The sequence below is a fragment of the Malaclemys terrapin genome, chromosome 4, assembly GCF_027887155.1.
Source record: "Malaclemys terrapin pileata isolate rMalTer1 chromosome 4, rMalTer1.hap1, whole genome shotgun sequence".
NCBI lineage: Eukaryota > Metazoa > Chordata > Testudines > Emydidae > Malaclemys > Malaclemys terrapin.
Window position 1 is genome coordinate 6,438,521 of NC_071508.1, and position 25,896 is coordinate 6,464,416.

The 25,896-nt window shown below is 58.1% G+C and overlaps 1 protein-coding gene across 3 annotated transcripts in view; it reads right to left on the minus strand.

Moving 5' to 3' along the window:
- Nucleotides 1-25,896, minus strand: part of SPTB (spectrin beta, erythrocytic) — a 101,715-nt gene that overhangs the window by 14,516 nt on the left and 61,303 nt on the right. For all 3 annotated transcript variants that reach the window (XM_054028044.1, XM_054028042.1, XM_054028043.1), the window contains exons 19-32: nt 25,504-25,650; nt 24,362-24,625; nt 22,308-22,523; nt 21,617-21,706; nt 20,625-20,903; nt 18,420-18,550; nt 14,750-14,954; nt 13,806-14,180; nt 12,061-12,305; nt 11,356-11,494; nt 10,707-10,791; nt 10,200-10,396; nt 9,607-9,716; nt 8,301-8,379 (exon numbers count right to left, since the gene is read on the minus strand). In XM_054028044.1, coding sequence (XP_053884019.1) covers nt 8,301-8,379; nt 9,607-9,716; nt 10,200-10,396; nt 10,707-10,791; nt 11,356-11,494; nt 12,061-12,305; nt 13,806-14,180; nt 14,750-14,954; nt 18,420-18,550; nt 20,625-20,903; nt 21,617-21,706; nt 22,308-22,523; nt 24,362-24,625; nt 25,504-25,650 — 2,562 coding nt within the window. The remainder of the gene's footprint in view (nt 1-8,300; nt 8,380-9,606; nt 9,717-10,199; nt 10,397-10,706; nt 10,792-11,355; nt 11,495-12,060; nt 12,306-13,805; nt 14,181-14,749; nt 14,955-18,419; nt 18,551-20,624; nt 20,904-21,616; nt 21,707-22,307; nt 22,524-24,361; nt 24,626-25,503; nt 25,651-25,896) is intronic.

Here is a 25,896-nt window from a genome sequence, read left to right on the forward strand (position 1 = left end):
GGGTGAAAAAGTGGGTTGTAAACACCCAGAAAACAGGCCTTGGAGAGACTGGGTTGAGCTGCTGGAGACAGTTTGGTCTGTGGGTCTGAAAGGAGGGGTTGTGTGTGACCCTCTGAAAGAGAGACAGCAGCTTTTTGGGCACAGGGCTGGTGTGACTGGCTGGGGATTTTGACACAGGCACATGCTGGATGTTCCCACTGCTGTCCAGGGAGGCAGGACTCTCTGTATAGTCTTGTAAATAAACAGCTGACCCCCCGACTCTGGGCTGTCCATTCCTTAGCCAAACCCCGCCTCCTGGCCCTGATAACAGCCCACGCTTGACCCTTTAAAGAAAGGAGAACCCTTCCCAGAATGCACCTTGCCCCGGCAAACCCCTCCCACAATACACCTTGGCCAATACCCCCTACAGCATGGCGGTGACGCCATCCTGGTTCATGACACGCACACCCCCTGCAAAGCATGCGGACATTGGGGTGGGTCCTTGGCTGGCAACACTGCCAGTGCAGTTTATGGCCCCTAGAAATAGCCGGCCCTGTCGCAGCGGGAGTCCTGGGCTCCCCTGAGGTGCTTGGGCTGGGCGTGTATTGGGGTTAAAGGAGCCCACCTTTCATTTCGCAGCATAGCCCTCATTTACGGGTAGGGGAATGGGCCAGGGGCCGGCCCACCCTCTCTAGTGTGTCGTGTGGGTGAGAAGGGCTGGGGAGATGCTGCCTTGAGCCCGTTGCTGCCTGGGGGCTGCCATCACACTGGAAATGCTGCCCAGTGGGGCTCAGGCGTGGTGCCAGGGAGCAGCGGGGTTCTCCAGGTAGCTGGGAGTCCCGGGGAGAAGGTCCGGAGCGGCGAGGTAGGTGGAGGGACGCTCAGCAGCTACCCAAAGCTTGCTGGAAAGCACGCCCGGAGCCCGGCGCTTTGCCACGTTGGGACGCGCCTCCTGCTCAGAGGGGATACGTGGAAACCCGCTGCCCGTCACACAGCCCGACAGCCACAGCTCGACGCCTGACCAGAGACACGGTAGGAGGCGGCCTGGGGGTCGGGACCGGTTGGGGAACCCTCCACGTGGGGCTGAACCCAGCCAGGGTGATACCCACCAGATGTTGCTGCCAACTGATGGCTCCTTGGCAGTCAGTGAGAAAGGACGGGAGAGTGGGGCTTGGTTCTGCGCCAGCTGGGCAGGGTCTCAGGGGCTGCTGGCCCAGCAGAGTGAGGCAGGGAGGGAGGGAGCACTGGGGAACGAATCCCTCCTCCCTGGGAGCTGGGCCCCCTTGTGCCGGGCCGGTGGTCACAGCAAAGCGCTCGGTCTGTAGGGGGGCCGATCTGGCACCTTTCCCCAGCACTGAACAAACTTAAAACCCAGCGGCCACCAGGGCGGGGATGACAAGCTGAGCCCAAGTGCCAAAGTCACTTTGGAAAACGGGCTTTAGGGGCTTTGAAAAATCATCCCCCACAGCTCTCAGGAGGGTTAACGCTTGACAGAGGCGAGATGAACAGGGCCAGCTTGGCGCTAGCGGGTGCTAAGCCCAGGTGGGACCTCTGCCCCCGCAACCAAGTCAGCTGGGATTGATTTTTATTTATGCAAACAGAGGACAAAGGGTTTTCTCCTGGGCGCTAGCCACCATCTGCAAGCGACACTAGGAACAACCACCCAGCTAGGGGCAGGTAACGTGGGGGGGCTCCCCCCCCGGGCCGCCTGGACTCTCTAGCGCGTGCATCTTCCCGGGCCGATGTGAGCTTTCCTCAGTGTGGCTGCTCTGTAAAATGATGCCGTTGGAGTGTGTCCGATCAGGGCGGCGGCAGAGTCACCTACACCGGCCGTGGTACTGGGCTGGTGGGAAAAATATTCCCAGGCATTTTCCAAAGGGCCCAGGCTGGACTGTAGGGCTCCAAGCTGCTGGCTGATTCGATTGTAGCTTGTATGAGAATCATAGACTCATAGACTATCAGGGTTGGAAGGGACCTCAGGAGATCATCTAGTCCCACCCCCTGCTCAAAGCAGGGCCAATCCCCAGAAGAAACTGACTCCACCATGACGCTAAGGATGAGAACCGATCAGCTGCGTAGAACGGAGCAAGCTTTCCAGCCAGACGGGACCCGCCTAGCGGGCTCTACTGCACGGGGCTTAACAAGGCAGGCCCTGGTTTGGCCACGTGTTGTCCCCGTCCCCTGTAACGGCGAGCTGTCCGGGGCCAAAGTCCGAAAAGGGGAACTCTGCCTCCTCCTGGAATTGCTGCTGCCCATTGCGCTGGGTGGGGCGGGACAGCAATGGGGCGACCCACCATCGCAGAACACCGCCGGCTGGTGCTGGGGGCACTCGGGGCTGCCCAGGCCTGGCAGGGAAAGGGCCAGCTACCTGTAGAACAGGCACATGAGGTACCCAGGAGGACTCCACATTCCCAGCCAGCCAGGGCACTTGGGGGAGCCACCCCCCAGAGCCTTGCAGAGCTGGGGGTGGAGGACGGCCACCTGCCTAGGCCCTGTCCCAGTTGCAGCTCAGAGAATGCTCCCAGGCCGGAGTTGGGGTAAAGGGGGAAGTTGTACCGACGGGCCCGAGGGATAGGGTAGGGAGGGGGTTTACACCCACAGGGTGTTGTGGGGAGGTCTGTGTGTTGCAGGCTGCAGATCCCACTGCATAGACCAGGCCGCAGGGGTTCCCAGACTGGGCATGTGAAGAGGTGCCGAGGGGGTGCTGTCACCCTGACATAAGGCTAAATGGGGAGGAAGAGGGCGTGGGGCACTTTGGGGAGTCTGTCTGCACAGCTGCTGAACACTGGCCGACATGGCGAGGTGGTTACTGTGAAACAACTGCTGTGTCGTGGGCTCCACCAGCTGAGTGGGGAAACTGAGGCAGGGAACCTCCTTTCTGGGTCTGGGTTATTGTTTTAGGCTAGAGCTGGGCATTTCTTGCATTGCTAAGTGATGGGCGGCGGTGGCTTAGAAACCTGTGTGCAGCGTGTGGGTATATCTGTGTTCGTCACACCTAGCGCGTGCCCTTGGAGCGTTCACCTGGGCATGTCTGGGACCCTGGCTGTGCGCACTGCATGGGGCTCTGGCTTACGGCTGCTGTCCGCGTGGGCGCTTTGGGGGTGCAGGAGCTGGGCTGAGCCGCCGTGCTCCTGCTGGAGTCGGTGGGAGGAGGCTGGTGGCAGAACACTGGCAGTCCGTTTGCAGGGTGCGTGTGTGTGTGTGATCTTTGGCTCTGGAACTCACGAGCCCTAGAGGGGACCCTGCCAAGTCCCCCTGCTTTGGAAGGCACCTCCAGGGGCCAGGCAACGCGACGGGGCTCCGACGTGGGTGACTGTGGGCTGAGCAGGTCTTTGCAGGGACACCCTTCTGGCTCGGAGCTATAGCTGCTCCTGCAGTGCAACGGGGCAGCACCAAGCAGGGATCAGGGCTCCGTCGCCCCAGAGCCGGTCTGTGACCTGCCGGCTTCTTCTCCAGACTCTCAGCTCTCACAGAAGGAAGAAAAGGCCCCAGCTCTCAGTGCAGTGAAGAACATTTCCAAAACAGAACCCAATGTGACCGATGCAGCGACGCTGCCTGAGTCTGCAGAGAGCCTGAGCCCGTCACTCCCAGGGGGGAGCTGCCCTGGGCGTGACTGACACAGTATTAGCTCAAAGGACCCATGATGCTCATTGGATGCCTTGCTCCAGGGCTGGGGGGGCGGGGAAGGAGCAACTTTTCCCGGGGGGGGGGGACGGGGGACCAGCTCCAGGGTGAGGGTAGCATTCCTCAAGGAAGGGACCTGCTCCAGGGTGGGGGGGGACAGCATTTCTCAGGGGGCCTGCTCTGGGGTGAGGGTAGCATTCCTCGAGGAGGGGACCTGCTCTAGGGTGGGTGGGGGGGCAGCATTTCCCAGGGGAACCCTGCTCCAAGGTGGAGGGGCAGCACAGGGAGAGGGGAAGGAGGAGGCAGAGCAGGCCCCAAGCAGGGCACTGGCCTATGGGAGAAGCTATGGCAGATGGAGAGGCTCTAGTGTCCCCTGCAGCTCAGCAGGGCCCAGAGCATGACCCAAGGCCTGCATGACAGCAGAAAGCGCACGGGAGGCCTTAATGCCCAGGACAGCGAGTGTGCCCGGGACCTGAAGCAGATGAGGAAGCAGGGGCAACGTCTCAGGGCAGCAGTCGGAGCTGGCAGAGCTGGGCAAGGGGTGTGTGAGGGGAAGATTTTAGCAGGGCCAGAGCAGAGGCACGCAGGGAACTGGGGGCGAAGTGGTGCAGAAGAAGAGACCAGCACGCCGCAGGGACTGCAGCCAGTAGAAAAGGGAGCTGGAGCTGGGTTGGCGTCTACTCCAATCACTCAAAGAAACGCCCTCTGCAAGCAGATTAGCTGGAGGAAACGAGGGGGCCAGGGAGTCCCCGAGGTGCAGCAAGCTAGCGCCCAGGAAAGGGGTGAGATAAGGGCAGCGCTGGAGAGAAGATGACCAAAGAGGAGAAGGCAGGTAGGCAAGGAGAGCTAAGAATTGGGCCTGGTGCAAGAGGAGGAAGAAGATGCAGTGAGAGGAAGAGCAGGCTGATAGGCAGGAGCTGCTGGAGGCGGCGCCGAGGCCAAGCAGCACAAAGAGCCTTTGGCAGCTGATCCAAAGGTTGCCGAGCGTCTGATGAGCCGTCCGTGTCTCCCACCGACACCGGGGCGTGCACCGGGGAGCGCCAGTTCGGGGCTCTCTGCGGGGCCTGCCTTGGATGGGGCGTCATTCTTCCAAAGAAAATAACGGCAAGAGGTTAGAATTCCTGCAGGGGAATGAGCCGGAGTCTAGGCCCACTGCGTGGGGTGTCGGGAAACAGATTACCCCGCGTTCCTCTCCTCTGCTTCGCTGGTGCTGCTACGGAGTCGAGAGGTTTCCTGCGTCCCTGGAACCCGCCGGTCCAATGGGTTGTTGTGCTAGGAGAGCTGGGAGGAACATCCAGGTCGCTAACAGGTGTCGGAGGAAGTGACCCAATGTGCAGTGAGGTCCTCAGCGCTGGAGTCACAGCTCCAGCAGGGCTGGGCAGCCCGGAAACCTGAGCCCTGGAGGTGCTGGGAAAGGTGGGCCGGTGTATCACGGATTCTCCTAGAGCTCTGCCTGGAGAGGAGGACAGCAGAGTATCTCCCCTCTGCCTGCGTGTGACCCTGTGGCGCTGGGGGTGTCCTAGACACACAGGTCAGATCCTCCGCTGGGGTAGCTGGGCAGAGTGTCCCATGACGCCAGGGGTGCTACAGACAATTGGCACCACGGGCTGCCCCATGGAGACGCGGCCCCGAGTAGCTAAGGCACAGCCCACGGCCAGCGCACAAGGAGGGGGCAGGACCTGACCCGGATGTTGGGAGGCAGCTCCAGGAGACCTGCAAGCCCCAACTGCCCAGTCCAGGATCTATCGAGGTAGCTCTCAGGCCTCCCGGCAGTGGATGGGTTTAGCTGCTCACCCTCTGTGAGGCAGGGAACGCTACCCCCAATGACAGCTGGGTGCTGAGGCCCAGGGGCGGTTGATTTGCCCAAGGGCAGCCCAGCAGAGCCAGGACTAGGAGCCACTTCTCCTGAGCCCCTGGCCAGTTCCCTGTTCCATCTTTCCAGGCCTGCCTCACCCCCGGATGCACCTGAGGCTCTGCGGTGGGGCTGCCAGGTAAGCGAACCCCCTGTCCACACTGGGAGGAGGTCTGGCCTGAACCAGTGCCCAAGCCTCCTGTGAAGGTGACAGTGCAGACCTATACGCTGAGGAGGCCACAGCCCAGCCGCCCGGAGCAGGATTCCCAGGCCGTGAGCGGGAGCAGGGGGCCCTTCTCTTGGGTGCTGGTGGGGACCCTAAAACGCCTCTGCTGAGAGCAATCTTCCATGCGGGGCTAAGGAGCGTGTCTGCTATTTGGAGGGAGGCCCGGCTTCTGGAACAGGCCTTCTCCAGAGCGCCCCGGATCCCCGGCACAGGGGGAAGAACTGGACCTTCTTACAGCTACAGAGCCCCGGCTTCTCACGCAGGCTCTCGTGGGAGGGCCTAGCTAGCGTGTGCACAGGTGAACGGCTCCCCCAGTGCGGGATGCGATGAGGGAGGCCAGGGGCACTTGCTATGGGGTGGGTCCTGCTGACGGGCGTAGAGCAGATAGGAGGTCAGACTAGATGAGCACAGTTAGTCTCTGCACACCCATAGGGAACCGAGGGCCATGTGAGGCTCCCCCCTCCCTTCACCGTCCCAGCCCCGGTTGTGTCCACGTCCTCCTTAGGTTTCACGCACCCGCCCAGCTCCTCCTGCTGCCCCGTGGGCACTGGGGTGTGAGCCATGCAGCTTGGAAAGGGGGGTGGCTGGTGTCCAGACTGCCCAGAGCGCTGACACACAAGCCAGGTCCAGATGGGGCAGAGCTGGCCTGGCAAACCCCCTAGCGGAGAACTCCAGTTCAAAGGAGTTTGTGCAGGTTCCCTGAGCAAAGGGCGTGCAGCGGCAGCAGACCCTTATGCCCATATAACTGCCCATGCGCCGGGGCTTTAGCCAGGAGAGAAACGTCACCAAGAAATCACCCCTTGTAACTGACATTCTTATGGCCAGGTCTACACCAAAACGTCAGGTGGAGCAAGCAATGCCGCTCGGGAGGGGGTGGGGGGTGGTGTGTGAAAAATCCACCCCCCTGCGCAACGTCGTTACACCATCAACCTCGCGCCCGCCTCTCAATTAGCTCCAGCAACGGGAGAGCCCCTCCTGTCGCTGTAGCAAGTGTCCACACCGACGTGCGTTTCTAGTGAAGACAGGGCCCAAGACAGCAAATCAGCCTCCAGGGAACAGCCGGCAGCTTTTTGATGAGCTGCCCACGATCCCGCAGTGAGCCAGGAGTGGAACCCAGGAGACCTGAGTCGTAGGCCCCTCCGCTAGCCGTTGGGTGTTAGTCTCGGTGTTCCTGTAGCTCTAACCTCTTCGCTGGTCCTGGCCAGTTTCAATGTGACTAGACATTGAGCTGAGCATGGGGGCCATCCGTCTCCCTCCCTGGGGTTCCCCCGGCGTATGGCCAGAGAGCATGCAGCATTCGCCGGGCGACACAAGGCCAGCAATCCCCGTCTTGTCGGCCTGGCTGGGTGGAACAGTGCAGGCTCCCCTGCGAGCAGCTGTCACTGCGCCCCCTTTCCCCACTCTACAGACCCGCCCTTCCTCCCCCTGGAACGGATGGAGTTTGGCAGACAAGGCATTTTCCGAGGGGGGCGCTGCTTCTCCGCACATGCCGGCAGCGTGGGGTCTCCCAGTGCACCCTTCCAGACCAGCTTATGCATACGGCCCTTCCCAGGGAGGAAACACCGGGTGCTTAGAGGGCGGAGGCTGGGAGCGGAAGGTAGATGTTTAACCTGCGGGGGATTAACCCTTAGGACAAGCTACCCAGGGAAGGGGGGATTGAAGACATTGAGAGATGGAGAATCCAGACCGAGGCCTTTCTGGAAGATCTGCTTTGGCCAAACACAAGCGATTGGGCTCAATACAGGGGTAACGGAGTGGAATTCTCTGGCCTGGGCTACACAGGAGGTCAGGCAGGACAATCCAATAGTCCAGCCTGCCCTTAACGTCTCTGGAGCTAAGGCTCTGTCTACATTGCAGAAAAAGACCCATGGCAAAGAGTCTCAGAGCCTGGGTCTGCTGACGTGGGCTCATGCTACTGGGCTAAAAATAGCCCTTTGCTTGGCCCGGAGCCCTCTCCGGTGAGGGGTCGGGTCTCAGAGCCCGGGCTCCAGCCAGAGCCCAAACCTCTAGGCTGATATTTTTAGCCTCACAGTGCGAACCCAGCAAGCCTGTGTCAGCTGACCCGGGTTCTGAGACTTTCAGCCGCACGCACGCAACCTCCGCTCGAGCAGGGCAATGGTGGGCAAGCGAACCCTTCCCCCAACCAAATGAGGGACAGATGTATCAGATGGAACAGATCCACCCCGCGATGAGTGAACCTGGCAAACTATGCCGTTTGCTCGTTGGGGAAAATCCCGCTGCGTTAAAAAAAATTGCATTTTCTGGGGGTGGAAAAATAGACTGTGTGAACGTGGGTATATTTTTGGGGTGAACAGTAAATTATTTGTAATGTGAACATTTATTAAACTAATTAAAGAAATGATGGATGAATGCGTGGTACAAAAACCTTTCCACCTGCTTCATTGATAGCAGAGGAGGGAAGAACTAGGGGGATGAACAAACACAAAGCAAATAGGAAAACACGAGGCTTTTGTCAGAGGGAAACATTGGCACATTGTTAACAGGCTTCGGCAGAGAGGCAACAATTTGCAAAGAGCTTTATAAAAAAAAATCCCGGGGAATCATGCAGCTGGGGGCGGGGTGGGTCCAGGAAGGAGAAAACTAAAATTGGTAACTGACCAGTGATGAGTCTTCTGTAGCAGGTTCAGAGAGGTCCTGTGAAATTACCCCTGTTTTCGTCTCTTTTTCTTCCTGAGACCTACGGCAAATAACACGCCCTTTAAAAAGAGGGAATGTTGGTCTTTTCTTTCACATACGAGGCCCATAATGGGCTGTGGGAAGGGTTTGCCCAGAATCACCAACATTATTCTGAATCCGATGCTTTTCAAACTGGGCGTTTCTCAAGCTAAGTGAGTGGCAAATGGCTGTTCGGGACCTGGCCTCTTCAGCTCTCCCCTGGGGCATGTAGATTTACAAACCACGGAACCAAGAAGCATGGCCAACGTATGGCCAGTGTGGCCAAGCGGCTGCTGCATGCATTGTGCTGGCCGCTAAATTCTGTATCCCCAAAACAGGAGCTTCCCATTCAGCTTACAGACATAGATGAGTCACTTCACCCACCGCTGAAATCTTAGCGGTTTTTAAGGTCAGGCTTGACAAAGCCCTGGCTGGGATGATTGAGTTGGTGTTGGTCCTGCTTTGAGCAGGGGGTGGGACTAGATGACCTCCTGAGGTCTCTTCCAACCCTGATAGTCTATGATTCTATGAAATGCAGCTGCCTCTGGGGTGGAACGTGGCAGCTGCTTAATGGACCACAGCAAAACTTAAGGACAGTTTAAGTAGTTAAAAAAAAAAAAAGGAATCTCTTCTGCCTTTGATGCTACCCAGAGACCTGAGCCAGCAGGCTATAATTACCCGGGCTGGGTTTTAGCGAGGGCTTTGGGGCTGCAAACCCCAGGCACCACCCCCTGCCCCCCAGCGCCAACCCTCTCTTCTGTCCCCCTGGCGCCACCTCTCTTCTACGCCCTCCTGACCCCTGGCACTGCCCCCTTCCATACCCCTGACCCCCGGCACTGTCCCCCTTTCACGCCCCTGTCCCCTGGCACTGTCCTTCCCTGCCTCCAGCACTGCCCCCCTTCCACACCCCTGATCCCCAGCACCATCCCCTTCCATGCCTCTGGCCCCCGGCACTGCCCCCCCTTCCACGCCCCTGACTACTCCCCCTGGCTCCCAGTGCAACCCTCCAACGGCACCAGGCCCAGCTGCAGGTTTGCAATCAGTGATCTGCCGGTGCAAGGCACGGGCACTAGCATGCTGGGATCCCCTGCTGGCAGTTGGCTACTAACTCACTAGCCCATCCTCCTTAGTCTCTGATACCCCCAGGACCTGGTGAGCCACCCGCTGCCTCCTCGGGTGCAGAATCACCCCCCAAAGGCCCGAAGGGAAGGTCGCAGGGTGCAGTGAAACGGGCAAGCTTGTCACTTACTCCAGAGCTTCCAAAGCCCCAGGGTCAAAGTCGTCCTGGGGGTCGATGGTCCAGGTGGCTTTGTGCTGTGTGGACGCCTCTTGGAGCTTCCGCTTCCCTAGCAACTCCAGCTGGAAAAGGATTTGGGGGAAGAAGAGGGGGAGGGGTTATTTAAAGGCTGCGGATTTGCAAATGGCAGAAGGTCCAAGTGCTTGGCAGGGAGCTGTGGGCGAAGGGTGGGAATGCCGAGAAAGGAGAGCAGAGGAGGCGGGAGGCTGAATGCAGCGCTACCACCAGTGTCATGACGGCATCCGGGGGAGAGTCCCCCTCTGCGTAGACCCGCCAGGCAGGGGTGGTCTCTGGAGGGAAGTGGGGAAGCCCTGTTCTTTGGATTACTGATAACCGGAGTGGCTAAAGCACCCGGGAATGTGCCCAGCTATGCACCAGCCGGGCAAGGGAGCTGCCCGCCGTCCCTGTGCAGCTTCTGCTTGCGATGGGGCTCTCTGACCCCCTCTAGTGGAAGCTCATGGGAGCCTGCTCCTGGCATCCAAGCTGCTGAGGTTCCCCGGTTCGATCCCCGTTGCCGACGCCCCGTCCACCCAGGCCGCGCTCACCGTGGTCAGCTTCTGCAGCGCGGCGAAGCGCTCCTCCCATGTGGTGGTGGATTTCTCAAAGGCGTTGTGCCTTTTCAGCAGCTTCTCGACGCTGTCCATGGTCTGTCCATAGTCACCGCTGGCCAGGTACGGCTCCTTGGCGATCAGCCAGGCCTCGGCCACCGAGGCGTCCCTGGAGAACTGGCACACTTCCAGCACTGCCGCGGCGAGAACAGAGGGGCGCGTTACACGCCCGCACCAGGTGGGGGGCAGCAGGGCCAGTCTCTGCGCTGGGGCTGGCTGGCTCCCCCAGCCAATGCCACCCCCCACCCCCTTCTCCCGGGATCCGCCTGTAAATGATTTGTTGCTGCAGCCGACAGGCCAGATTTCCCAGAGCTCCCATTTCACAGAGCTCGGTGTGCTGGGGCTGGGTGGGTGCAAAGCACCTGGAGGTCTGGGTGAAGTCCTAGCAGCTTCCTGGTGCCCACCAACCCTCCCCCACCACCGACATGCCCGTGTGGCACTCACACAGGCGGAGCCAGTCCCAGCGTCTGTCCCACATCTCCACCATCTCACGCCTCTTCTCCGTCAGCTGCAACAGCTTCTCCTTGATCTGGAAGGGGAGAGAGGAGAGAAATAACCACGGCGTTTTCCACTCCCGGCTCTGGCGGGTGTCTCTGTAACGGGCTCTACAGATCTGCCTCGTGCTGCTCCGGAGGGCCCTCAGGCGGGAAACCGCCATCGGATGTTGCTTTACACGGCGCACCCAGGACACGCTGGGCACGTCGCAGGCTCTGAACGAGGGATGACACCTCCGCCGCGGGGTCGGGAAATGGGGGGAGGGGCTCACCATGGAAAGTTTTGACGGAAAGAAAAAAATTCATTTTTAATGTACATTTTCCAGGGAAAATGTTGCGGTTTTGATGAAAAAAAACCCACACACCCGGAAAACCAAAATATTTCCATTCAGCAATGCTGCCGCGGTGCCTCATGGGAGTTGTAGTTCGGGTGCACCATGCTCCCATTGTCTGTGGTGGGCTGGGCTCGCCAGCCAGACTACCTCCCCCATGAGGGATCACAGGGGAGGCGCAGGTGCAGTGCACCCTGGAAGATGTAGTTGGGCTGGGCTGCCCTGCCCATAGAAGCAAATGAGAGCATGAGGCATCGTGCTCCTCACCTCGGCGCCTGCTTGGTGTCTGCGCTGCAGCAGCTTCTTCCCCAGGTCGATGCAGCTGGTGAAGCTCTTCTGCCTGGTTTCAATCTCGGACTTGATCCCCTGGTGGTATTTCATCAGCAACTCCACGGACGAGACATCTCTGCATAGGGTTTTGATCAGACAGTCCCTTTTTTAAGCCCTGTCCCTGCCGTCCCGACTTTTTTTGGCAAGAGTGGGCAGTTGGCAACAGCAAACGGGACAAATGACCACTTTCACAAAAAAAAAAAAAGTGGGGAGTGGAGGAACATGGGGGGGGGGTGAGGGGTGGTGCCAGCCCTGCACAGGGGGAGGCAGGGCTCAGTCAGGGGGCAGGCAGGGCTTGGGTGAGCAGTGACGCCAGTCCTGCGTGATGGGGGGGAGTGGTGGGAGGGACTGGGCTCAGGCGAGCGGCATGGGCCAGCCCTGTGTGGGGAGGTGGGTTCGAGTGAGCGGCTCGGGCCAGCTCCATGCACGCGGAGGAAGGGCTCAGGTTAGCCCCACATGGTGTCCCATTTTTCCTTTGGGAAATATGGTCACCCTGTCTCTACAGAACAGGAGACTTGCAAAGTTCAGGGCTGCTTCTCAGCCTCTGATGAGTGTCAGGTGAGGATTTAAAAGCTGGGAATAGAGACACCCCCGTGGCATGTCGGACCCGGTGTGGGCCATTCCCCCTCAGTGGCGATTTACCTGGGCTTCTCCTGGGTTTCGATCTGCCGGGCGATGCTCTCCATCCAAGACAGGAGGTCCCGGACCATGCTGAAGAAGCGGAATTTCTCAGCCGTGTCCACCAGCTGTGCCCGCCGCCCACTGCAGGCATCCAGCAGGGCCTTCCAGGCCCTCACCACCTCCTCCTCTTGCCTCTGGATCACGTCGGCTTTTTCCCCCGCATAGGCTGTCTGCAGCCGCGCTGCTACCTCCCGGAACTGCTGGACCTGCCGGAGAGAGCACGGGGAAACGTGGCCAAGGGGGGGAAAGCCACGACTCCTGGGCCCCATTCCCCCATCTGCCTGTAGTCCCATCCCAATTCCCGTCTGTCAGACAGGGCTGATCCCATAGAGACAGGGAAGTGGTAAATAACAACAAGGACGGGTCACTTGGTAAGCTGGGCACACGCAACCGACGTGTATTTTGATCTGGCCAAATGCAAGGTTCTATATCTAGGAACAAGGAATGCAGCCCCCACCTACAGAACCGGGAAAGCAGGGCCTCTGAAAGGGACTTGGGCATCACCCTGCATGAGCTGCCAGGGTGATGCTGTAGCCGGGAGGATGAACGTGAGACTACCGAGTAGGACTAGGCAGGCGGTATTGTGGCTGTGCACGGCATTAGCGGCACCGTTCCTGGAGACCGAGTCCAGTTCCGGCGCCCACCCTGCTCCAAGGAGGTTGAAAACCAGGGAAGGGCTCAGGAAAGAGCTCCGGGGCGATGTGATGTCTGGGAACCGGCCCTGCAGCAGGAGACTGGAGGGGCTCAGGCTGGTTAGTTTATTCAGCAGAAGGCTGAGAACTGACTCGATCCTGCTCTATGGGGCTGGGCAGGAGGTTTCTGCTAGCAGGGGGCTCTGTAATCCAGTCCAGCAGTTCTCAAACTTCACTGCACCGCGACCCCCCTTCTGACAACAAAAATTACTACACGACCCCCGGAGAGGGGACCGAAGCCTGAGCCTCGTCGCCCCTGGCGGGGGTGGAGCCCAAGGGCTTCAACCCCATGTGGGGGGGACTTGTAACCTGAGCCCCTCACCCAGGGCTGAAGCCCTCGGGCTCCGCTTCAGCCCCGGGGCCCAGCAAGTCTAACGCCAGCCCTGGTGACCCCATTAAAACAGGGTCACGACCCACTTGACGCCCCGGCCCACAGTTTGAGAACTGCTGATCTGACGCCGTCCAAGTGAGAGCCAGCGGCTGGGAGCTGAAGTCAGCCACATTCCAGCTTGAAATGAGCTGCAGATGTTTAGCAGGGAACAGATCGCCCAGGGCAGGGCAGGTTCCCTGTCCCTGGTCTGGCATCTATAAATCCAGGCTGGATGGCCCCTCTCGAAGCTCTGCTCAAACTCAGCCCGGTGTTCTGGGCTGGTCGCAGGGATCCCTGGGGGAGACCCTCTGGCTGGTTTACAGGAGCTCAGAGTGGGCTCGTCTGGCCCTGTAATCCATGCATCACCTACGAGCCACGTTCCGCAGCTGGTGGCCTACAGGTGGAAGCGGAGCGTGGCCTAGCGAACCCCAAGCAGGGCAGACACGGCCCCTCATTTCCCCCAGCTAATCACACCACAGGGAAAACACTCCCCAGCGAGCCATGGTGCTGCTGTGACAGGAGCGGCTGGCAATAAGGCAGCCCCGAGGCATTGCCGGCAGGCGCTCTATCGTGGCAGAGCGGAGTCTGATCCCAGACCCCCGGAGCTCTAGGAGCCCTGAGCTCCTGCAGCGGGAGAGCTGTACCTGCCCCTCCAGCAGGCGGATGTCGCGCTCGAAGGCCGTGTGCATGCGGTGGAAGGACTCGGCGGTGTGGGCGTCCTGGCCCAGCTCCGTGGGCAGCTCCCGCTGCTTCTCCTGGATAAGCCCCAGGATCTCCGTGCCATCGTAGAAGTACTTGTGCAGCTCGTAGGAGGTGGTCAGCAGCTGCATGCGCGTGTCAATGAGCTCCAGCAGGTCGGCCCAGCTCTCGTTCAGCCCGTCCTTCCACTCGGCCATGGTGGCGGCCTCCGAGTGGCCAGCATCGATCAGCTGCTCGATGACCAGGTTCACGTGGTCCACACGCTCCTGCCCCACGCTGCCCGTCTCCCGCGCAAAGTCCCGGAACTTCTCCCGCAGCAGCTGGCGGAGAAACAGTCCTCAGCAGGGGCGCTCTCCTCCCAGTGGCGGATTAGCCACTGGGCCAACGGGGCCGTGCCCAGGGGCCCCGGCCAACTGGGGGGCCTGGCCCCCGATCCGCTCCACCCACCTGGCACTCCTGCAGGGAAACTGAGCAAGCCCCCACGCCCTGACCCCATTTCCCCGGTAGGAGCACAGGGATGCGGGTGGTGGGGCCCCCTCTTGCTCTGGCCCAGGGCCCCACAGAACAGTAATCCACCTGTCTCCTCCATACCCCCGTCATGCCCACCTCACCATGGGCATGCTCCTCTGTACAGCCCCCCACCCCCATCCTGGGTGCGCTGCTCTGTACACCCCCCCCCCCAACCCTGGGAGCGTTCCTCCTCCCTCTGCCCCCATGGCCAGGCTGCCCTACCACCCTCTTTCCAGAAAGATGCCCCCTTCCGGCCAGGCTACAGAAAGCTCCCGCCTCACAATGCAAACACCGGGCAGGTGTCCCAAGCCAGGCCAGCCGTGCATTCAGTGAGGCGCCGTGTCCCAAGCCGTGCCCTCTGCCCTGCACGCTAACTCACCGTGACATGGTCGTAGTCCTGCCCCATCTCCTGGGAGGAGGCGGCCAGGTCGCGCTCCGCGATCCACTGCTCCAGGTCGTCCACCTCCCGCTTCAGCTGGAACAGGTGGTACATGTTCTCCAGCCTGTGCCGGCGCTTCTCCGCCAGGTCCTTCAGCCCCGCATACTGCTTATCCACCCGCCCCTGCAGCCGGATGATCTCCTCCCTGGGAGGTACAGACAGCAGGCAGGTCAGGGACCATGGCGGCCGGGAGCCCCGCCGTTCGGAAGACGTTGGCGTTCCCAATCGGAACCAAAACAAGGCTCCAAATTTCCCACAACACAAAATGTTAAAATAAAAAGTGCTTGGGGGAAACGGAACTGTCCCAATTTCAACCTTTAGAAACAACGTCTCTTATATGGTAACTTACAATACAATCCCCAAGGAACCGAGTGCTCGGGATGGCCCAGTCTGATAGGATCAAACCGGGATGTTCCCATTCTTTTTCAAAAGGAAATGTCATCCAAATCCACACATTCACAGAGAAAGTTTCAACCTTTCCAGACGACTGTCCCCATTTCAGGGGTCTGATTTGTCTTGTGTACCCCCAAGTTTCATCTCACTTAAAAGCTACTTGCTTGCAAAATCAGACATAAAAATACAAAAGTGTCACAGCCCATTATTACTGACAAATTGCTGAGTTTCTCATTACTACCATATGATTATAAAATAAATTGATTGGAATATAACTATTGTACTTACATGTCAGTGTATAGTATAGAGCAGTATAAACACATTGTCTGTATGAAATGTTAGTTTGCACTGACTTCGTTAGTGCTTTTTATAGAATCATCGAATCATAGCATATCAGGGTTGGAAGGGACCTCAGGAGGTCATCTAGTCCAACCCCCTGCTCAAAGCAGGACCAACCCCAACTAAATCATCCCAGCCAGAGCTTTGTCAAGCCTGACCTTAAAAACCTCCGAGGAAGGAGATTCCATCACCTCCCTAGGTAACCCATTCCAGTGCTTCACCATCCTCCTAGTGAAAAAGTTTTTCCTAATATCCAGCCTAAACCTCCCCCACTGCAACTTGAGACCATTACTCCTTGTTCTGTCATCTGCCACCACTGAGAACAGCTGAGCTCCAGCCCTTTTGGAACCCCCCTTCAGATAGTTGAAAGCAGCTGTCAAATCCCCCCTCACTCTTCTCTTCTGGAGACTAAACAATCCCAGTTCCCTCAGCCTCTCCTCATAAGTCATGTGCTCCAGACCCCTAATCGTTTTTGTTGCCCTCCGCTGGACTCTTCCCAATTTTTCCACATCCTTCTTGTAGCGTGGGGCCCAAAACTGGACACAGTACTCCAGATGAGGCCTCACCAATGTCGAATAGAGGGGAACGATCATGTCCCTCGATCTGCGTGCCATGCCCCAACTTATGTAGCCTGTTGTAAAACTAGGCAAATATTTAGATGAGTTGATGTACCCCCTGGAAGACCTCTACGTACCCCAGGGGTATTCATACCCCTGGTTGAGAACCACTGGTCCACATGACAGAGACTTCCCTGCTGCCCCGGATGACACCAGCGACACTAACCGAAGCACCCGTCTCCCAGCTTAGTTGCACCAACACTGGAGGTTTTGCTGGCTTTTCCCACTCTTAGCTGACATAGCTATGCCGGTAAATCTTCCTAGTGTAAACTAAGCCTCAGTTTCAACAAAATAGCAGGGCAGGGCCTGTCTTTTCCTTCCGTGTCTGCCCACCGCCTGGGCCCTGGCAGGGACTCCTCGGTGCTGCGATAATACAAATTAATAATAAAGTCCCGAGGGAAACCATGTCTGTTGGAGAATTTGTAAGCAGCTGTGTTCAGGCCAGCCAAAGGCAGCGTGGCTCAGGGGGCACGGCCCTGGGCTGGGAGTCAGGAGACCTGAATTCATAGATTCCACCTCCTAAAGGACCATGTGATCATCTCATCTGACCTCCAGTATAACACAGGCCAGAGACCGGCCCTGAATTAATTCCTGGCTGAACCAGAGCAGAGCTTGTAGAACAATATCCCATCTTGATTTAAACATTGGGAGTGATGGAGAATCCACCACCACCTTTGTGCCAATGGCTAATGACTCTCACTGTTAAACATTGACACCTTATTTCCAGTCTGAATTTGTCCAGCTTCAACTTCCAGCCACCGGCTCCTGTTAAGCCGTTCTCTGCTAGACGGAAGAGCCCATTGCTAAATATTTGTTCCCCACATCGGTACGTACAGACTGGGATCAGGTCACCCCTTAACCAGACTTCCCTTTGTTAAGCTAAATAGATTGAGCCTCTTGTGCTGCTGGGTGACTTTGGGCAAGTCCATTCCCCTCTCAGTGACTCTATTTCCCCTCCCAGCCCGGTCTGTTTAGAATGTGAGATCTTTGGGGCAGGGCCTGTCTCTCACTGTGTGTCCGTGCAGCGCCTGCCCCCCAGGGCCATGATCGCAGCTGGGGCAGGGCCTGTCTCTCACTGTGTGTCCGTGCTGCGCCTGCCCCCCAGGGCCAAGATTGCAGCTGGGGCAGGGCCTGTCTCTTGCTGTGTGTCTGTGCAGTGCCCGGCACAACAGGGCCCTGATCTCACCTGGGGCCTCTATGTGCTATTGTAATGCCAACAATAAGTCTGGCATTCCCAGCAAACAGCATCATTAAAGGGAAACTTGCTAGAACATTTAGTAACCCCCCACGTCCCAGCCAAACCTCTGCTTCAGAGCTACCCAACATGCTCCAGATTCTTAAGTGGCCCCCTCAAGGATTGAACTCACAACCCTGGGTTTAGCAGGCCAATGCTCAAACCACTGCTCGTTAGTCTGCATCCCGTCTAGCAGCTGACGGCCCAGGGATCCCAAGGAGAGTTGCTGGTCACTCTGCATAGGAAGGTGAGTCAGTGTGTGATGCATTGATGTTTTAATGAATGGCTCATCAGCTGATGCAGATTGTTACAGAACCAGCAGGCAGTTCACAGCCACGGTTTATAAGACCATCTGACATGGCCTATAGCCATCTGCAACACATCCTGCTCACGGCTGAGCAGCTATTAACCCTTTACAAATGGCACCTTAATATGATGTGGGACAGATTTGCGCTTAGCCCACACGGTAGAGGCCAGCAGCCAAAGGCCCTGGATTGGGCATCTCTGAGTGGAACGGGAGTCCTGCCCTCTGGCTGTCTCTCTGCCTGTCTGTGCAGCCGGACACTCCCGGGTAGACACCGAGGGAACTCCCAGCTCTGGTGGATTTACCCTCGCTAGCTTTGATCGAGCTAGCCCGCTACATACAGCGATATGGCCGCGATGGCATGGGCAGCAGGAGGGGCTAGCCGCCCCTAGTGCTATCCCGTCCGAGACTCAAGGTACCTACCCGGGCCACTCGCCCATCCCACTGCCGTGCTGCCAAGGCCACGCTGCTCTCTGGAGGGTGCTAGCTCGGACAGGGATAGTGCATATATATCTGCTTCTCGCTGTAATGTAGACGTACTCCAAACCTACACAGCAGAGCGGACAGGGCTGGTGCTAGCCCCTGCACGTTTACGGGCGCAAGGAGCAGGAATCGAAGCAGCTGGCGAGAGCTGGCAGGCAGGCCGCCCGCCACCCCAGTGTCCTTAGATGGGTGGGTCAGTGCTCCGGTATTAAGGGGCTCCCCTGCCCGGTTCATACGCACCCCTCCGGATGGCCCGCGGAGAGCAGCGTCTGCGCCCTGCCAGCCAGCTGCTTGATGTTTTTGCCATAATCCTCCATGGTGCGCTGCTGGCGGAGATGTCTCTTCAGCATAACGATGCTGCTCTCTTCATCCTGCAACCAGACAGGGTTAGCACCGGGAGGGGCAGGGGGGTTGCCAGAGCCCAGGCGCATCTGGGTAAACATTCCGGTTCTGATGCTCCACTGCCCCGCGCTGGCCAGACGTCGGGGCAGAACGCGGGCGATAAAGCCGGGAACTGGGCCCTCGCTTGTTCAAAGGGGCGCCTGCCATTCTGGCCTCCACGCAAACTAGTGCCAAGCGCAGGATTCCTGCCAGGCTGCCTTGTCCCAGCCATTTCCAATCATGGGGGTTGCAACCTCCCTTTGGGGTGCTCTTGCTAAGAGTGTGTGCGTCTTGCTGCATTCGGGAAGCCACGTGCAGTACATGGCCCGAGCAACCAGTGCTGCCAAACTACACAATAGTTATGGTTTTTTCTTAAATCCCCAGTTCCTGGAGTCACGTGATTACCCGGCTTTCAGGAGAGCATTTCCTAGCACCTGTGGTTATGGAGAAAAGCTGGAAATCGTGAGCCAAGTGGGACCCTCACAGCTTAGAACCAGAAGGCAACTAAAATAATAACAATGCTTCCACCCAGCTTTTATCATCAGTAGATCTCAAAGCACTGTATGAAGGAGGTTGGCATCATTATCTCCATTGCACAGAGGGGAAACTGAGGCACAGAAAGGGGCAGTCACCCTGCAGCAGAGCAAAGAATAGAATCTAGATCTCCTGAGTCCCCACCCCACATGCTGGCCACTAAGCCACCCTGCCTTCCCCTAGCCAACATTTAGCCATATTTTAAATCTCATGATATCGAGGGGCCTGGCTTATGATTGGGGTTGGCTGACACTGAACTATTCTTATTGTTCTGACAAAGCCCATGAACAAAGCCCATGCATATTATGGCGCACCATCTACTGGCACCTGATCTACTAAGTACCTAGTTACGCATCTACAGACTTCTCTGTGTTACAACGCGCCCCTGGACCAGCCATCTGGTCTCACGTGGGCCACACCCAGGCTGGGCGTTTTTCAATTGCAGTGACACACAAACAACCCCACAATGTTTGGCAAGGACAAAATCAGCCTGTTGTATGTAATGACCGGGCCTGGCTCTGAGGGAAACGGCCTAAATCTCCAAGCAGAGATCCTCACCCCTGCTCTGGCCTCTTTGCACCAGGTGAAAGGACGGAAGCAGTGCAAATGGGTTCTCAAAGCCCTGGCTTGGCGAAGGGTCTCGCGGTGGGCAGGATAAAACCTGGGACTTCTGAAGCTTAGTGTATGTGGCTCTTAGCTAAGGCTGTAGCAGACTCACCAATCTCTAGCTAGACTAGATGCAACTAGAGGGGGCAGAGTGCCATGCCCAGCTGTCCTCTGAAGAACCCCCTCACAGGCCCTGGTATAGGGAGCAGCCAGGGATGTGGCTGGGGCACACAGCGATGCGAGGGCAGCCCAGGGAGACTGTTGTAACTTAAACAGGCCCCTAGGGCTAAGTTACACCCGAGCCTCTGTGGACCCCAGGATCAGGTGGTCAGAAATGTGACTTAAAGCCACCTTTGTGCAGCCCCCTCCTGGGCCGAGTGTTCTTTGCTGATGGTTAGATTCAGGGATGTGAGAGGGGGGAAGAGGCGGCGTGGGGGCGGGGATTCAGGGGAAGGGGTAGCATGTGGGTGGGGCCTCGCGGGAAACGCAGGGGGACGGGGCCTCAGTTTGGGCGCCACTGGCCCCCCCCCACTTTTAGGGACCTTCTGCTGCTCCTGAGAGGAAAGCTCCTGTAGGGAAACAACAAGGGTGACGCTGCGGCAGCTGGGCCTAGCCTCACCTGCCCAGGACCTGGCGTACACACGCGAGCAGCTGCCGGACTCGGCTTTCTCTTCAGCTCCTGTAAATCTTTCGCCTTTTCCTGAAGACTCACTGCTCCCGTGACAGTAGCTAGCTTGCGTCTACGTGTGCTCCACCCCCCGCAGTGCAGACGTGCCCTGAGAAATACCTGGGGCCAAACCTAGCGCTGGGCTGAGCCGGGCGAGCCCCGGTGTGCTGGCCATCGCCCAGACCCCAGCGCGCTGACCGCGGCGGGACCGTGCCTGCTCTCTGCGTGTTTTATTGCTAAGCTCCAGCTGGTCTCACCTGTGGCTTCTCATCAGCCACCACGTAGAGCTCTTGCTCGCTGATCCAGGCCTCTGCCTCGCCGACGTCCAGGTAGTACTGCTGGGCCTCGTTCGCCTGCTGCAGCCGCCGCCCCCTCCTCCCCGTCTCCTCCTGCAAAGCGCTCCACGACTCCTTCAGCACCCGCCGCCGCTCCTCCACGGCGCTGCAGTCCCCGTCGGCCGCCGCCACCGTGCGCTCGGCCCTGCGCAGCACGTCCTCCACCCGCGGGGAACGGCCCGCGATCTCCTTCTGCAGTGTCTAGCGGGGGAGAGCCCGTGTCACCGCCCAGAAACACGCCCACTGCCCCGCGGGCATCGTGAAGGCCCAGCGGAGGGGACGGCAGGAGTTTTGCATTCACATGGGCACGCTCGTTGCTTCCCAGCTAACGACCCCGATTGCAGGGCAGAAGTGGCTTTTTCCTGCTCTGCTGGTGTGCGGGCAATGAACGTGTCCGGCTAGTGCCCCGGCACTGGGAACAGGGGTGGGAGGGGCTGATGTGTGTGTGAAGGGGTACGTGCCAAGGAGCGGGAGGATGGTGCTGAAGCATATGGCTAGTGATGGGGTCACACTCCACAGGGAAGGGATGAGCCAGGTGGCCGCTAGCTCCGCCCATGGCCTTGGTCTGTAGCAATGGGACCGTAACCCTCTGACTTCAGCATCGTTGACACGCTCCGGGCCTGCACGCGGGAGCAAAGAGATGTATGGTGCCCTCTGGCTCTCCTGTGCTGCCTAGGGGGTCTGGGCGCCCAACTGCCATTTGTTTTAATGGAAAATGAGTGTCCAAATCTCCTAGGGCTGAAAGCCTCAGTTTACGCGGCTCGTCAAGGTGAGTGTTACCAGACTCCTAGGGGATGCATCTGGGGCCAGGTCCTAGTCATGTCCTGAACGCCTCTGGAAAGACCCATTTAGCCTTTTGCTGCCTGGCTTTGATCTCAGTGTTGGAATGAGCAGCCAGCGATGGACAGACTCACCTGATTCTTCTTCATCAGAAGCTGCACGGTCTGGAGGTTGGCGCCGTGGTCAGTGGATCTGGCCAGGGGCAGCCTCTCCTGCACCCAGAGCTGCAAGACGGAAGCAGAGGAGAATGGAGAGGCTGCGGCCGAGGGGCGGGCAGGGTGGCGGGAGGCTGCGGCGCGGCACGGGGCGCAGTAGGCTGGCGATCTGACAGTGTGACAACCTGCCCACTCACGCCCCCCTGCCCCGCCAGTCAACAGGCTCCACTCAAGCTTCAGCGCCAGCCCCTTGCATCCAGACTCTGCCCTGCCAGGGTTCACTCTAGCCATGAGTCCCAGGCATCCCGGCCCAGTGAACCCCCGTCAGAGCGGTGACCCTGTTCCCGGGAGCTGGTCTGGGACCTTCCTTCACACTACTCACTACCGAGCAGCACCCAAAGGAGACAGAATGGAAGCTCTGCATGGCAGGGACTGTCCCTTTGTTCTGTCTCTGTACAGCGCCTAGCACATCAGAGGCGTGGTCCATGACTAGACCTCCTAGGAGCTACCGTAATACACCTAATAAATTATGTACAAGACTTTGCTGTAACACCCAGGGCACTGGAGCAGATGCTCACAAGGGGCTGGGAGGCTTGCGCGCAAGGCCCATTGGGAAGGCAAGGAGCATCGGGATCCGTAGAGGGCGCGCCTGGCCTTTCAGGGAGCTCACCGTTTCGTCTGCCAGATCCCGGTTGAGCTGGTACTTGGCTCTGGACGACTCCAGCTCCTTCCTCCTCTTCCCCAAGGGCTCCAGGAGATCCAGGAACCTCCTCTCGATGCTCTGCTGCTTGCTGTCGGCCTCGTGCACGTCCCCTCTGGGTGGAGGGGCCTGCGAGAGCAGCTCTTCCATCTCTCTCTTCCGCCTGCTCACTTGCTCATCGAGTCTCTGAAAGCAAAGGGTTGACATTCGCCACTGCCAGCCAGGCGATGGCACGTGGCCACGGCCGCAGCAACAACTACCGGCTAATCAACAGATACTTGGATAAAGCATGTTGATGCTCAAAGAATGCCAGACCCCCAAACCTCTCCTCCTTTCCCCTCCCCTCCCCAGAGCCCTCCTTTCCCGACTTATGTACGTCTTTTCCTATTTTGTTACTCTGACCCCCACCCCAACGGGTTACGTCTCTGCAGTATCGACTGGGTTTGTACTTGCAGCTTTGACAAGGTGTGAATTGCATCATTGCATAATTCCGTTGGAGATCCCGTGACGCACGCGGTATTCGGAGACGTAGGGAAGCCATAAATCGTTCACATCTTTGTACTTCTCAGTTTGTTTCCTCGTAAAAATCAAATAATCACCAAACAACATTTGGTTGTTACCTGTTTTTGGTATTTTTTTTACAGAAAGTTGGGTTTTTGACTAAACTAAATTTTTTGCAAAAAGTGTTTGCTTGCTACAAAAAACACCTGTTTTTAAATTGAAAAACGGAATGCCTTGCAAACTGAAATATATCTATTCAGAGAGCCCACTGCAGTGACTTATGGGAACTGTAGTTCATTTTCCTCATCCCCATTTTCCTCTATGGACCAGGCTGTCTGGCCAGACTACATCTTCCATGATGCACCTCAGCCAGGGAGTCCCATGATGTAACTGTCTCATGCACTATGAGGGGACACCATGATGCATCATGGGAGATGTAGTCCAACAGGGAGCCTGGCTTATAGAGGGTATTGGTGTATGAGGCACCTAGACTCAGCTCCCATGAGGCACCGAAGCTGCATTTCCCAATTGAAGATTTCAGACTTCGATTTTTCATCAAAAATTGAACTTTACTGTGGGAAAGTTTTTGACAAAAACTTTTTATTTCCTTTTCAAAGAATTTTCTGTGGAAAAAAGCCCGTTTTCTAACCAGTTCTCCCAACTCTTCATGGCTCCTAATTCCAAACATGACCCAAGCTCACCCAGTACAACTACCCATCCCCTGGTAGTGGCTGGACCATGGATAGGTTTAAGAGTCTATTACTCCCTCTGAGCTAACAGACCTGGCCTGACAGTGCCAGCTCCTGCTTTTAGATCCATAGTTCAATCCCAGAGAAGACCTTGCCACAGGGCAACGTGGTACACACATGTTGAATGTTTATACGGGGTTAGATTGAATTAAAAACCAAATAGAAAAGAGTTTTCAAATGACCAGTCCCTGCAGGATTCATCCCCTTGGAGGAAGGCTGCTCGTATTACCCAGGAGGGAGGGATTGCAAGGGACCCAGGGGATTGAACTAGAGCCTCTCAACTAAAGTATGAGCTGCTGCCTTTGTAACAGTGACTGACAGCTCCTATGCTCTGCGGATTGGCACAGATGAGGCCGGTAACAGTGAATCTGAGCTGCTGGGATCTGTGAAGCTCAGGACAGGCTGCCCCAGCCAGCGGCAGTGTCTAAACTAGGCTAACGCCGTGTGGCTGTCTGTCCCACGCTAGCGGCTGGATATCTATGGAGGTTACAAACGCTTCTTTCCTGGCAAGGACGAGCGTCTCCTCCACCAGCTGAGAAGAGAGCGGGTGGAGCAAGCCGCTGCTGGAGAATCCCTTTCCCCCGCCACCCAGGAGGCCGAATGCTTTGTCTTTGCAGCCCCAACCCCTTCAGGCCACAGGGGCAAGAGACGGGAAGGGGTGACTGCGGAGCGATCCGTCCTCTAGCACTGCCAGTCTCCAATGCACCCCCCTCCCCAGCAGGACATCTCTCCACCCCCCCGCAGTCCCAGTGCTCGTGGGAGTTCACCACCTACCATCAGCTTCTTTAGCAGCCTGTTGGTGCTTGTCAGGTCGGTGCCCTGCTCATCCGACTGCAGCTGCGTCTCCATCTCTCCTATCCACCTGTCCAGGTCGGAAAAGCTCTGTGCGTACAGATCTGAGTGGTTGGCATCGAAGAGGTGCTGGGCCTTCTCCTCTGTTGTCGACTGGAGCTTGTCCCAGAGCTGGTGCAGCTCCGTCAGCCTCTGCGAGACCACCGCCCCGAACTGGGGCTTCTCCCGGCTCAGCTGCCGCCCGTCCTGGACAGAGGTCAGGGGAAAAGAGAATCAGCAACGTGGGGCTGGAAGGGACCTCCAGCAGTCCTCTAGTCCAGCCCCAGCACTGAGGCAGAACCAGGCAAACCTAGACCATCCCTGTCCAACCTGTTCTTAAAAACCGGCCGTGCTGGAGATTCCACACCCTCCCCAGGGAACCTGTTCCAAGTTTTTCCTAATAGCCAACCTCAAACTCCCTTGCTGCACAGAGAACAATTGATCACCGCCCTGCTTGTAACATCATTGTACATATTTGATGACTGTTATCTGGTTCCCCCCTCAGCCTCCTCTTCTCTAGACTAAACCAGCCCGGTCCTTAATGCCTTCCCTCAGAGGCCAGGTTTGCTACACCGCTGGTCATTTTTGTTGATCTCCTCCTGACCCTCTCCACTTTCTCCACATCTTGCCTAAAGTGCGGTGCCCGCAACGGGACACAGTGTGCAGCTGAGATCCCACCAGTGTCCGGCAATTCCCTCCCCTGTCGTATGACACTCATGTTAAAGGAGGGGGGGCTGTGGATTGTACCATGGAGGCCGGTGAGAGAGGGGGTGGTAATGAAATCCTGTGAACACAAGGACCCAGCCGGAGGGCAGTGTAGGACCCACTCCCTTCTTCCTGCTCCGGTGCTATCTCCGTCCTGCCACCTGCTACAGCCTCACCCAATCCTGAGACAGCTCTTTAGCACGTGCTTAAAGCTAAGCATCCGCTGAAAGCCCCATTGATGTCGATGGGAGCTGGGGGCTATCTCAGCCCACGGGCTGCCTGGCCTGCGCTAGCCTTCGGGTGTGCGCTCAGCGCCAGGTGCCTGAGGCGCGGCAAGGCCTGGGAGGACGCTCCCCCAGCCCCCGTGGGAGGTCACCTACCTCATCCACCTTCTCCAGCCAGCCTTGGTGAGAGGCCAGCTCAGCCATGAAGGCCTGATGCTTCAGCCACTTGGTGTGCAGGTTCCGGGCTTCGTCATAGGACGCGTCCTGAGCCGTCAGTATCTTCTCGTCGATCCAGAGGGTGAGCTGCAAAGGCAGGGAAGGGAGCACGCGTCACAGCGCCAGCCCCACCACTGCGCGTCTCCGAGGAGCCTATGGGATTCAGGCACCTCTGGAAATCCCAGCCCGAAATCTCGGTCGGCCCCCTCCTCCACACCAGCAGAACAATGAGCGATGTTGGCTGGTGCGTATGCCTGAGGAATGGGGACGCGGATGCACTAAAACTTAGGCAGCCCCACGCCCCCCCAGGGAGACTGTCTTGCTGCTCACACT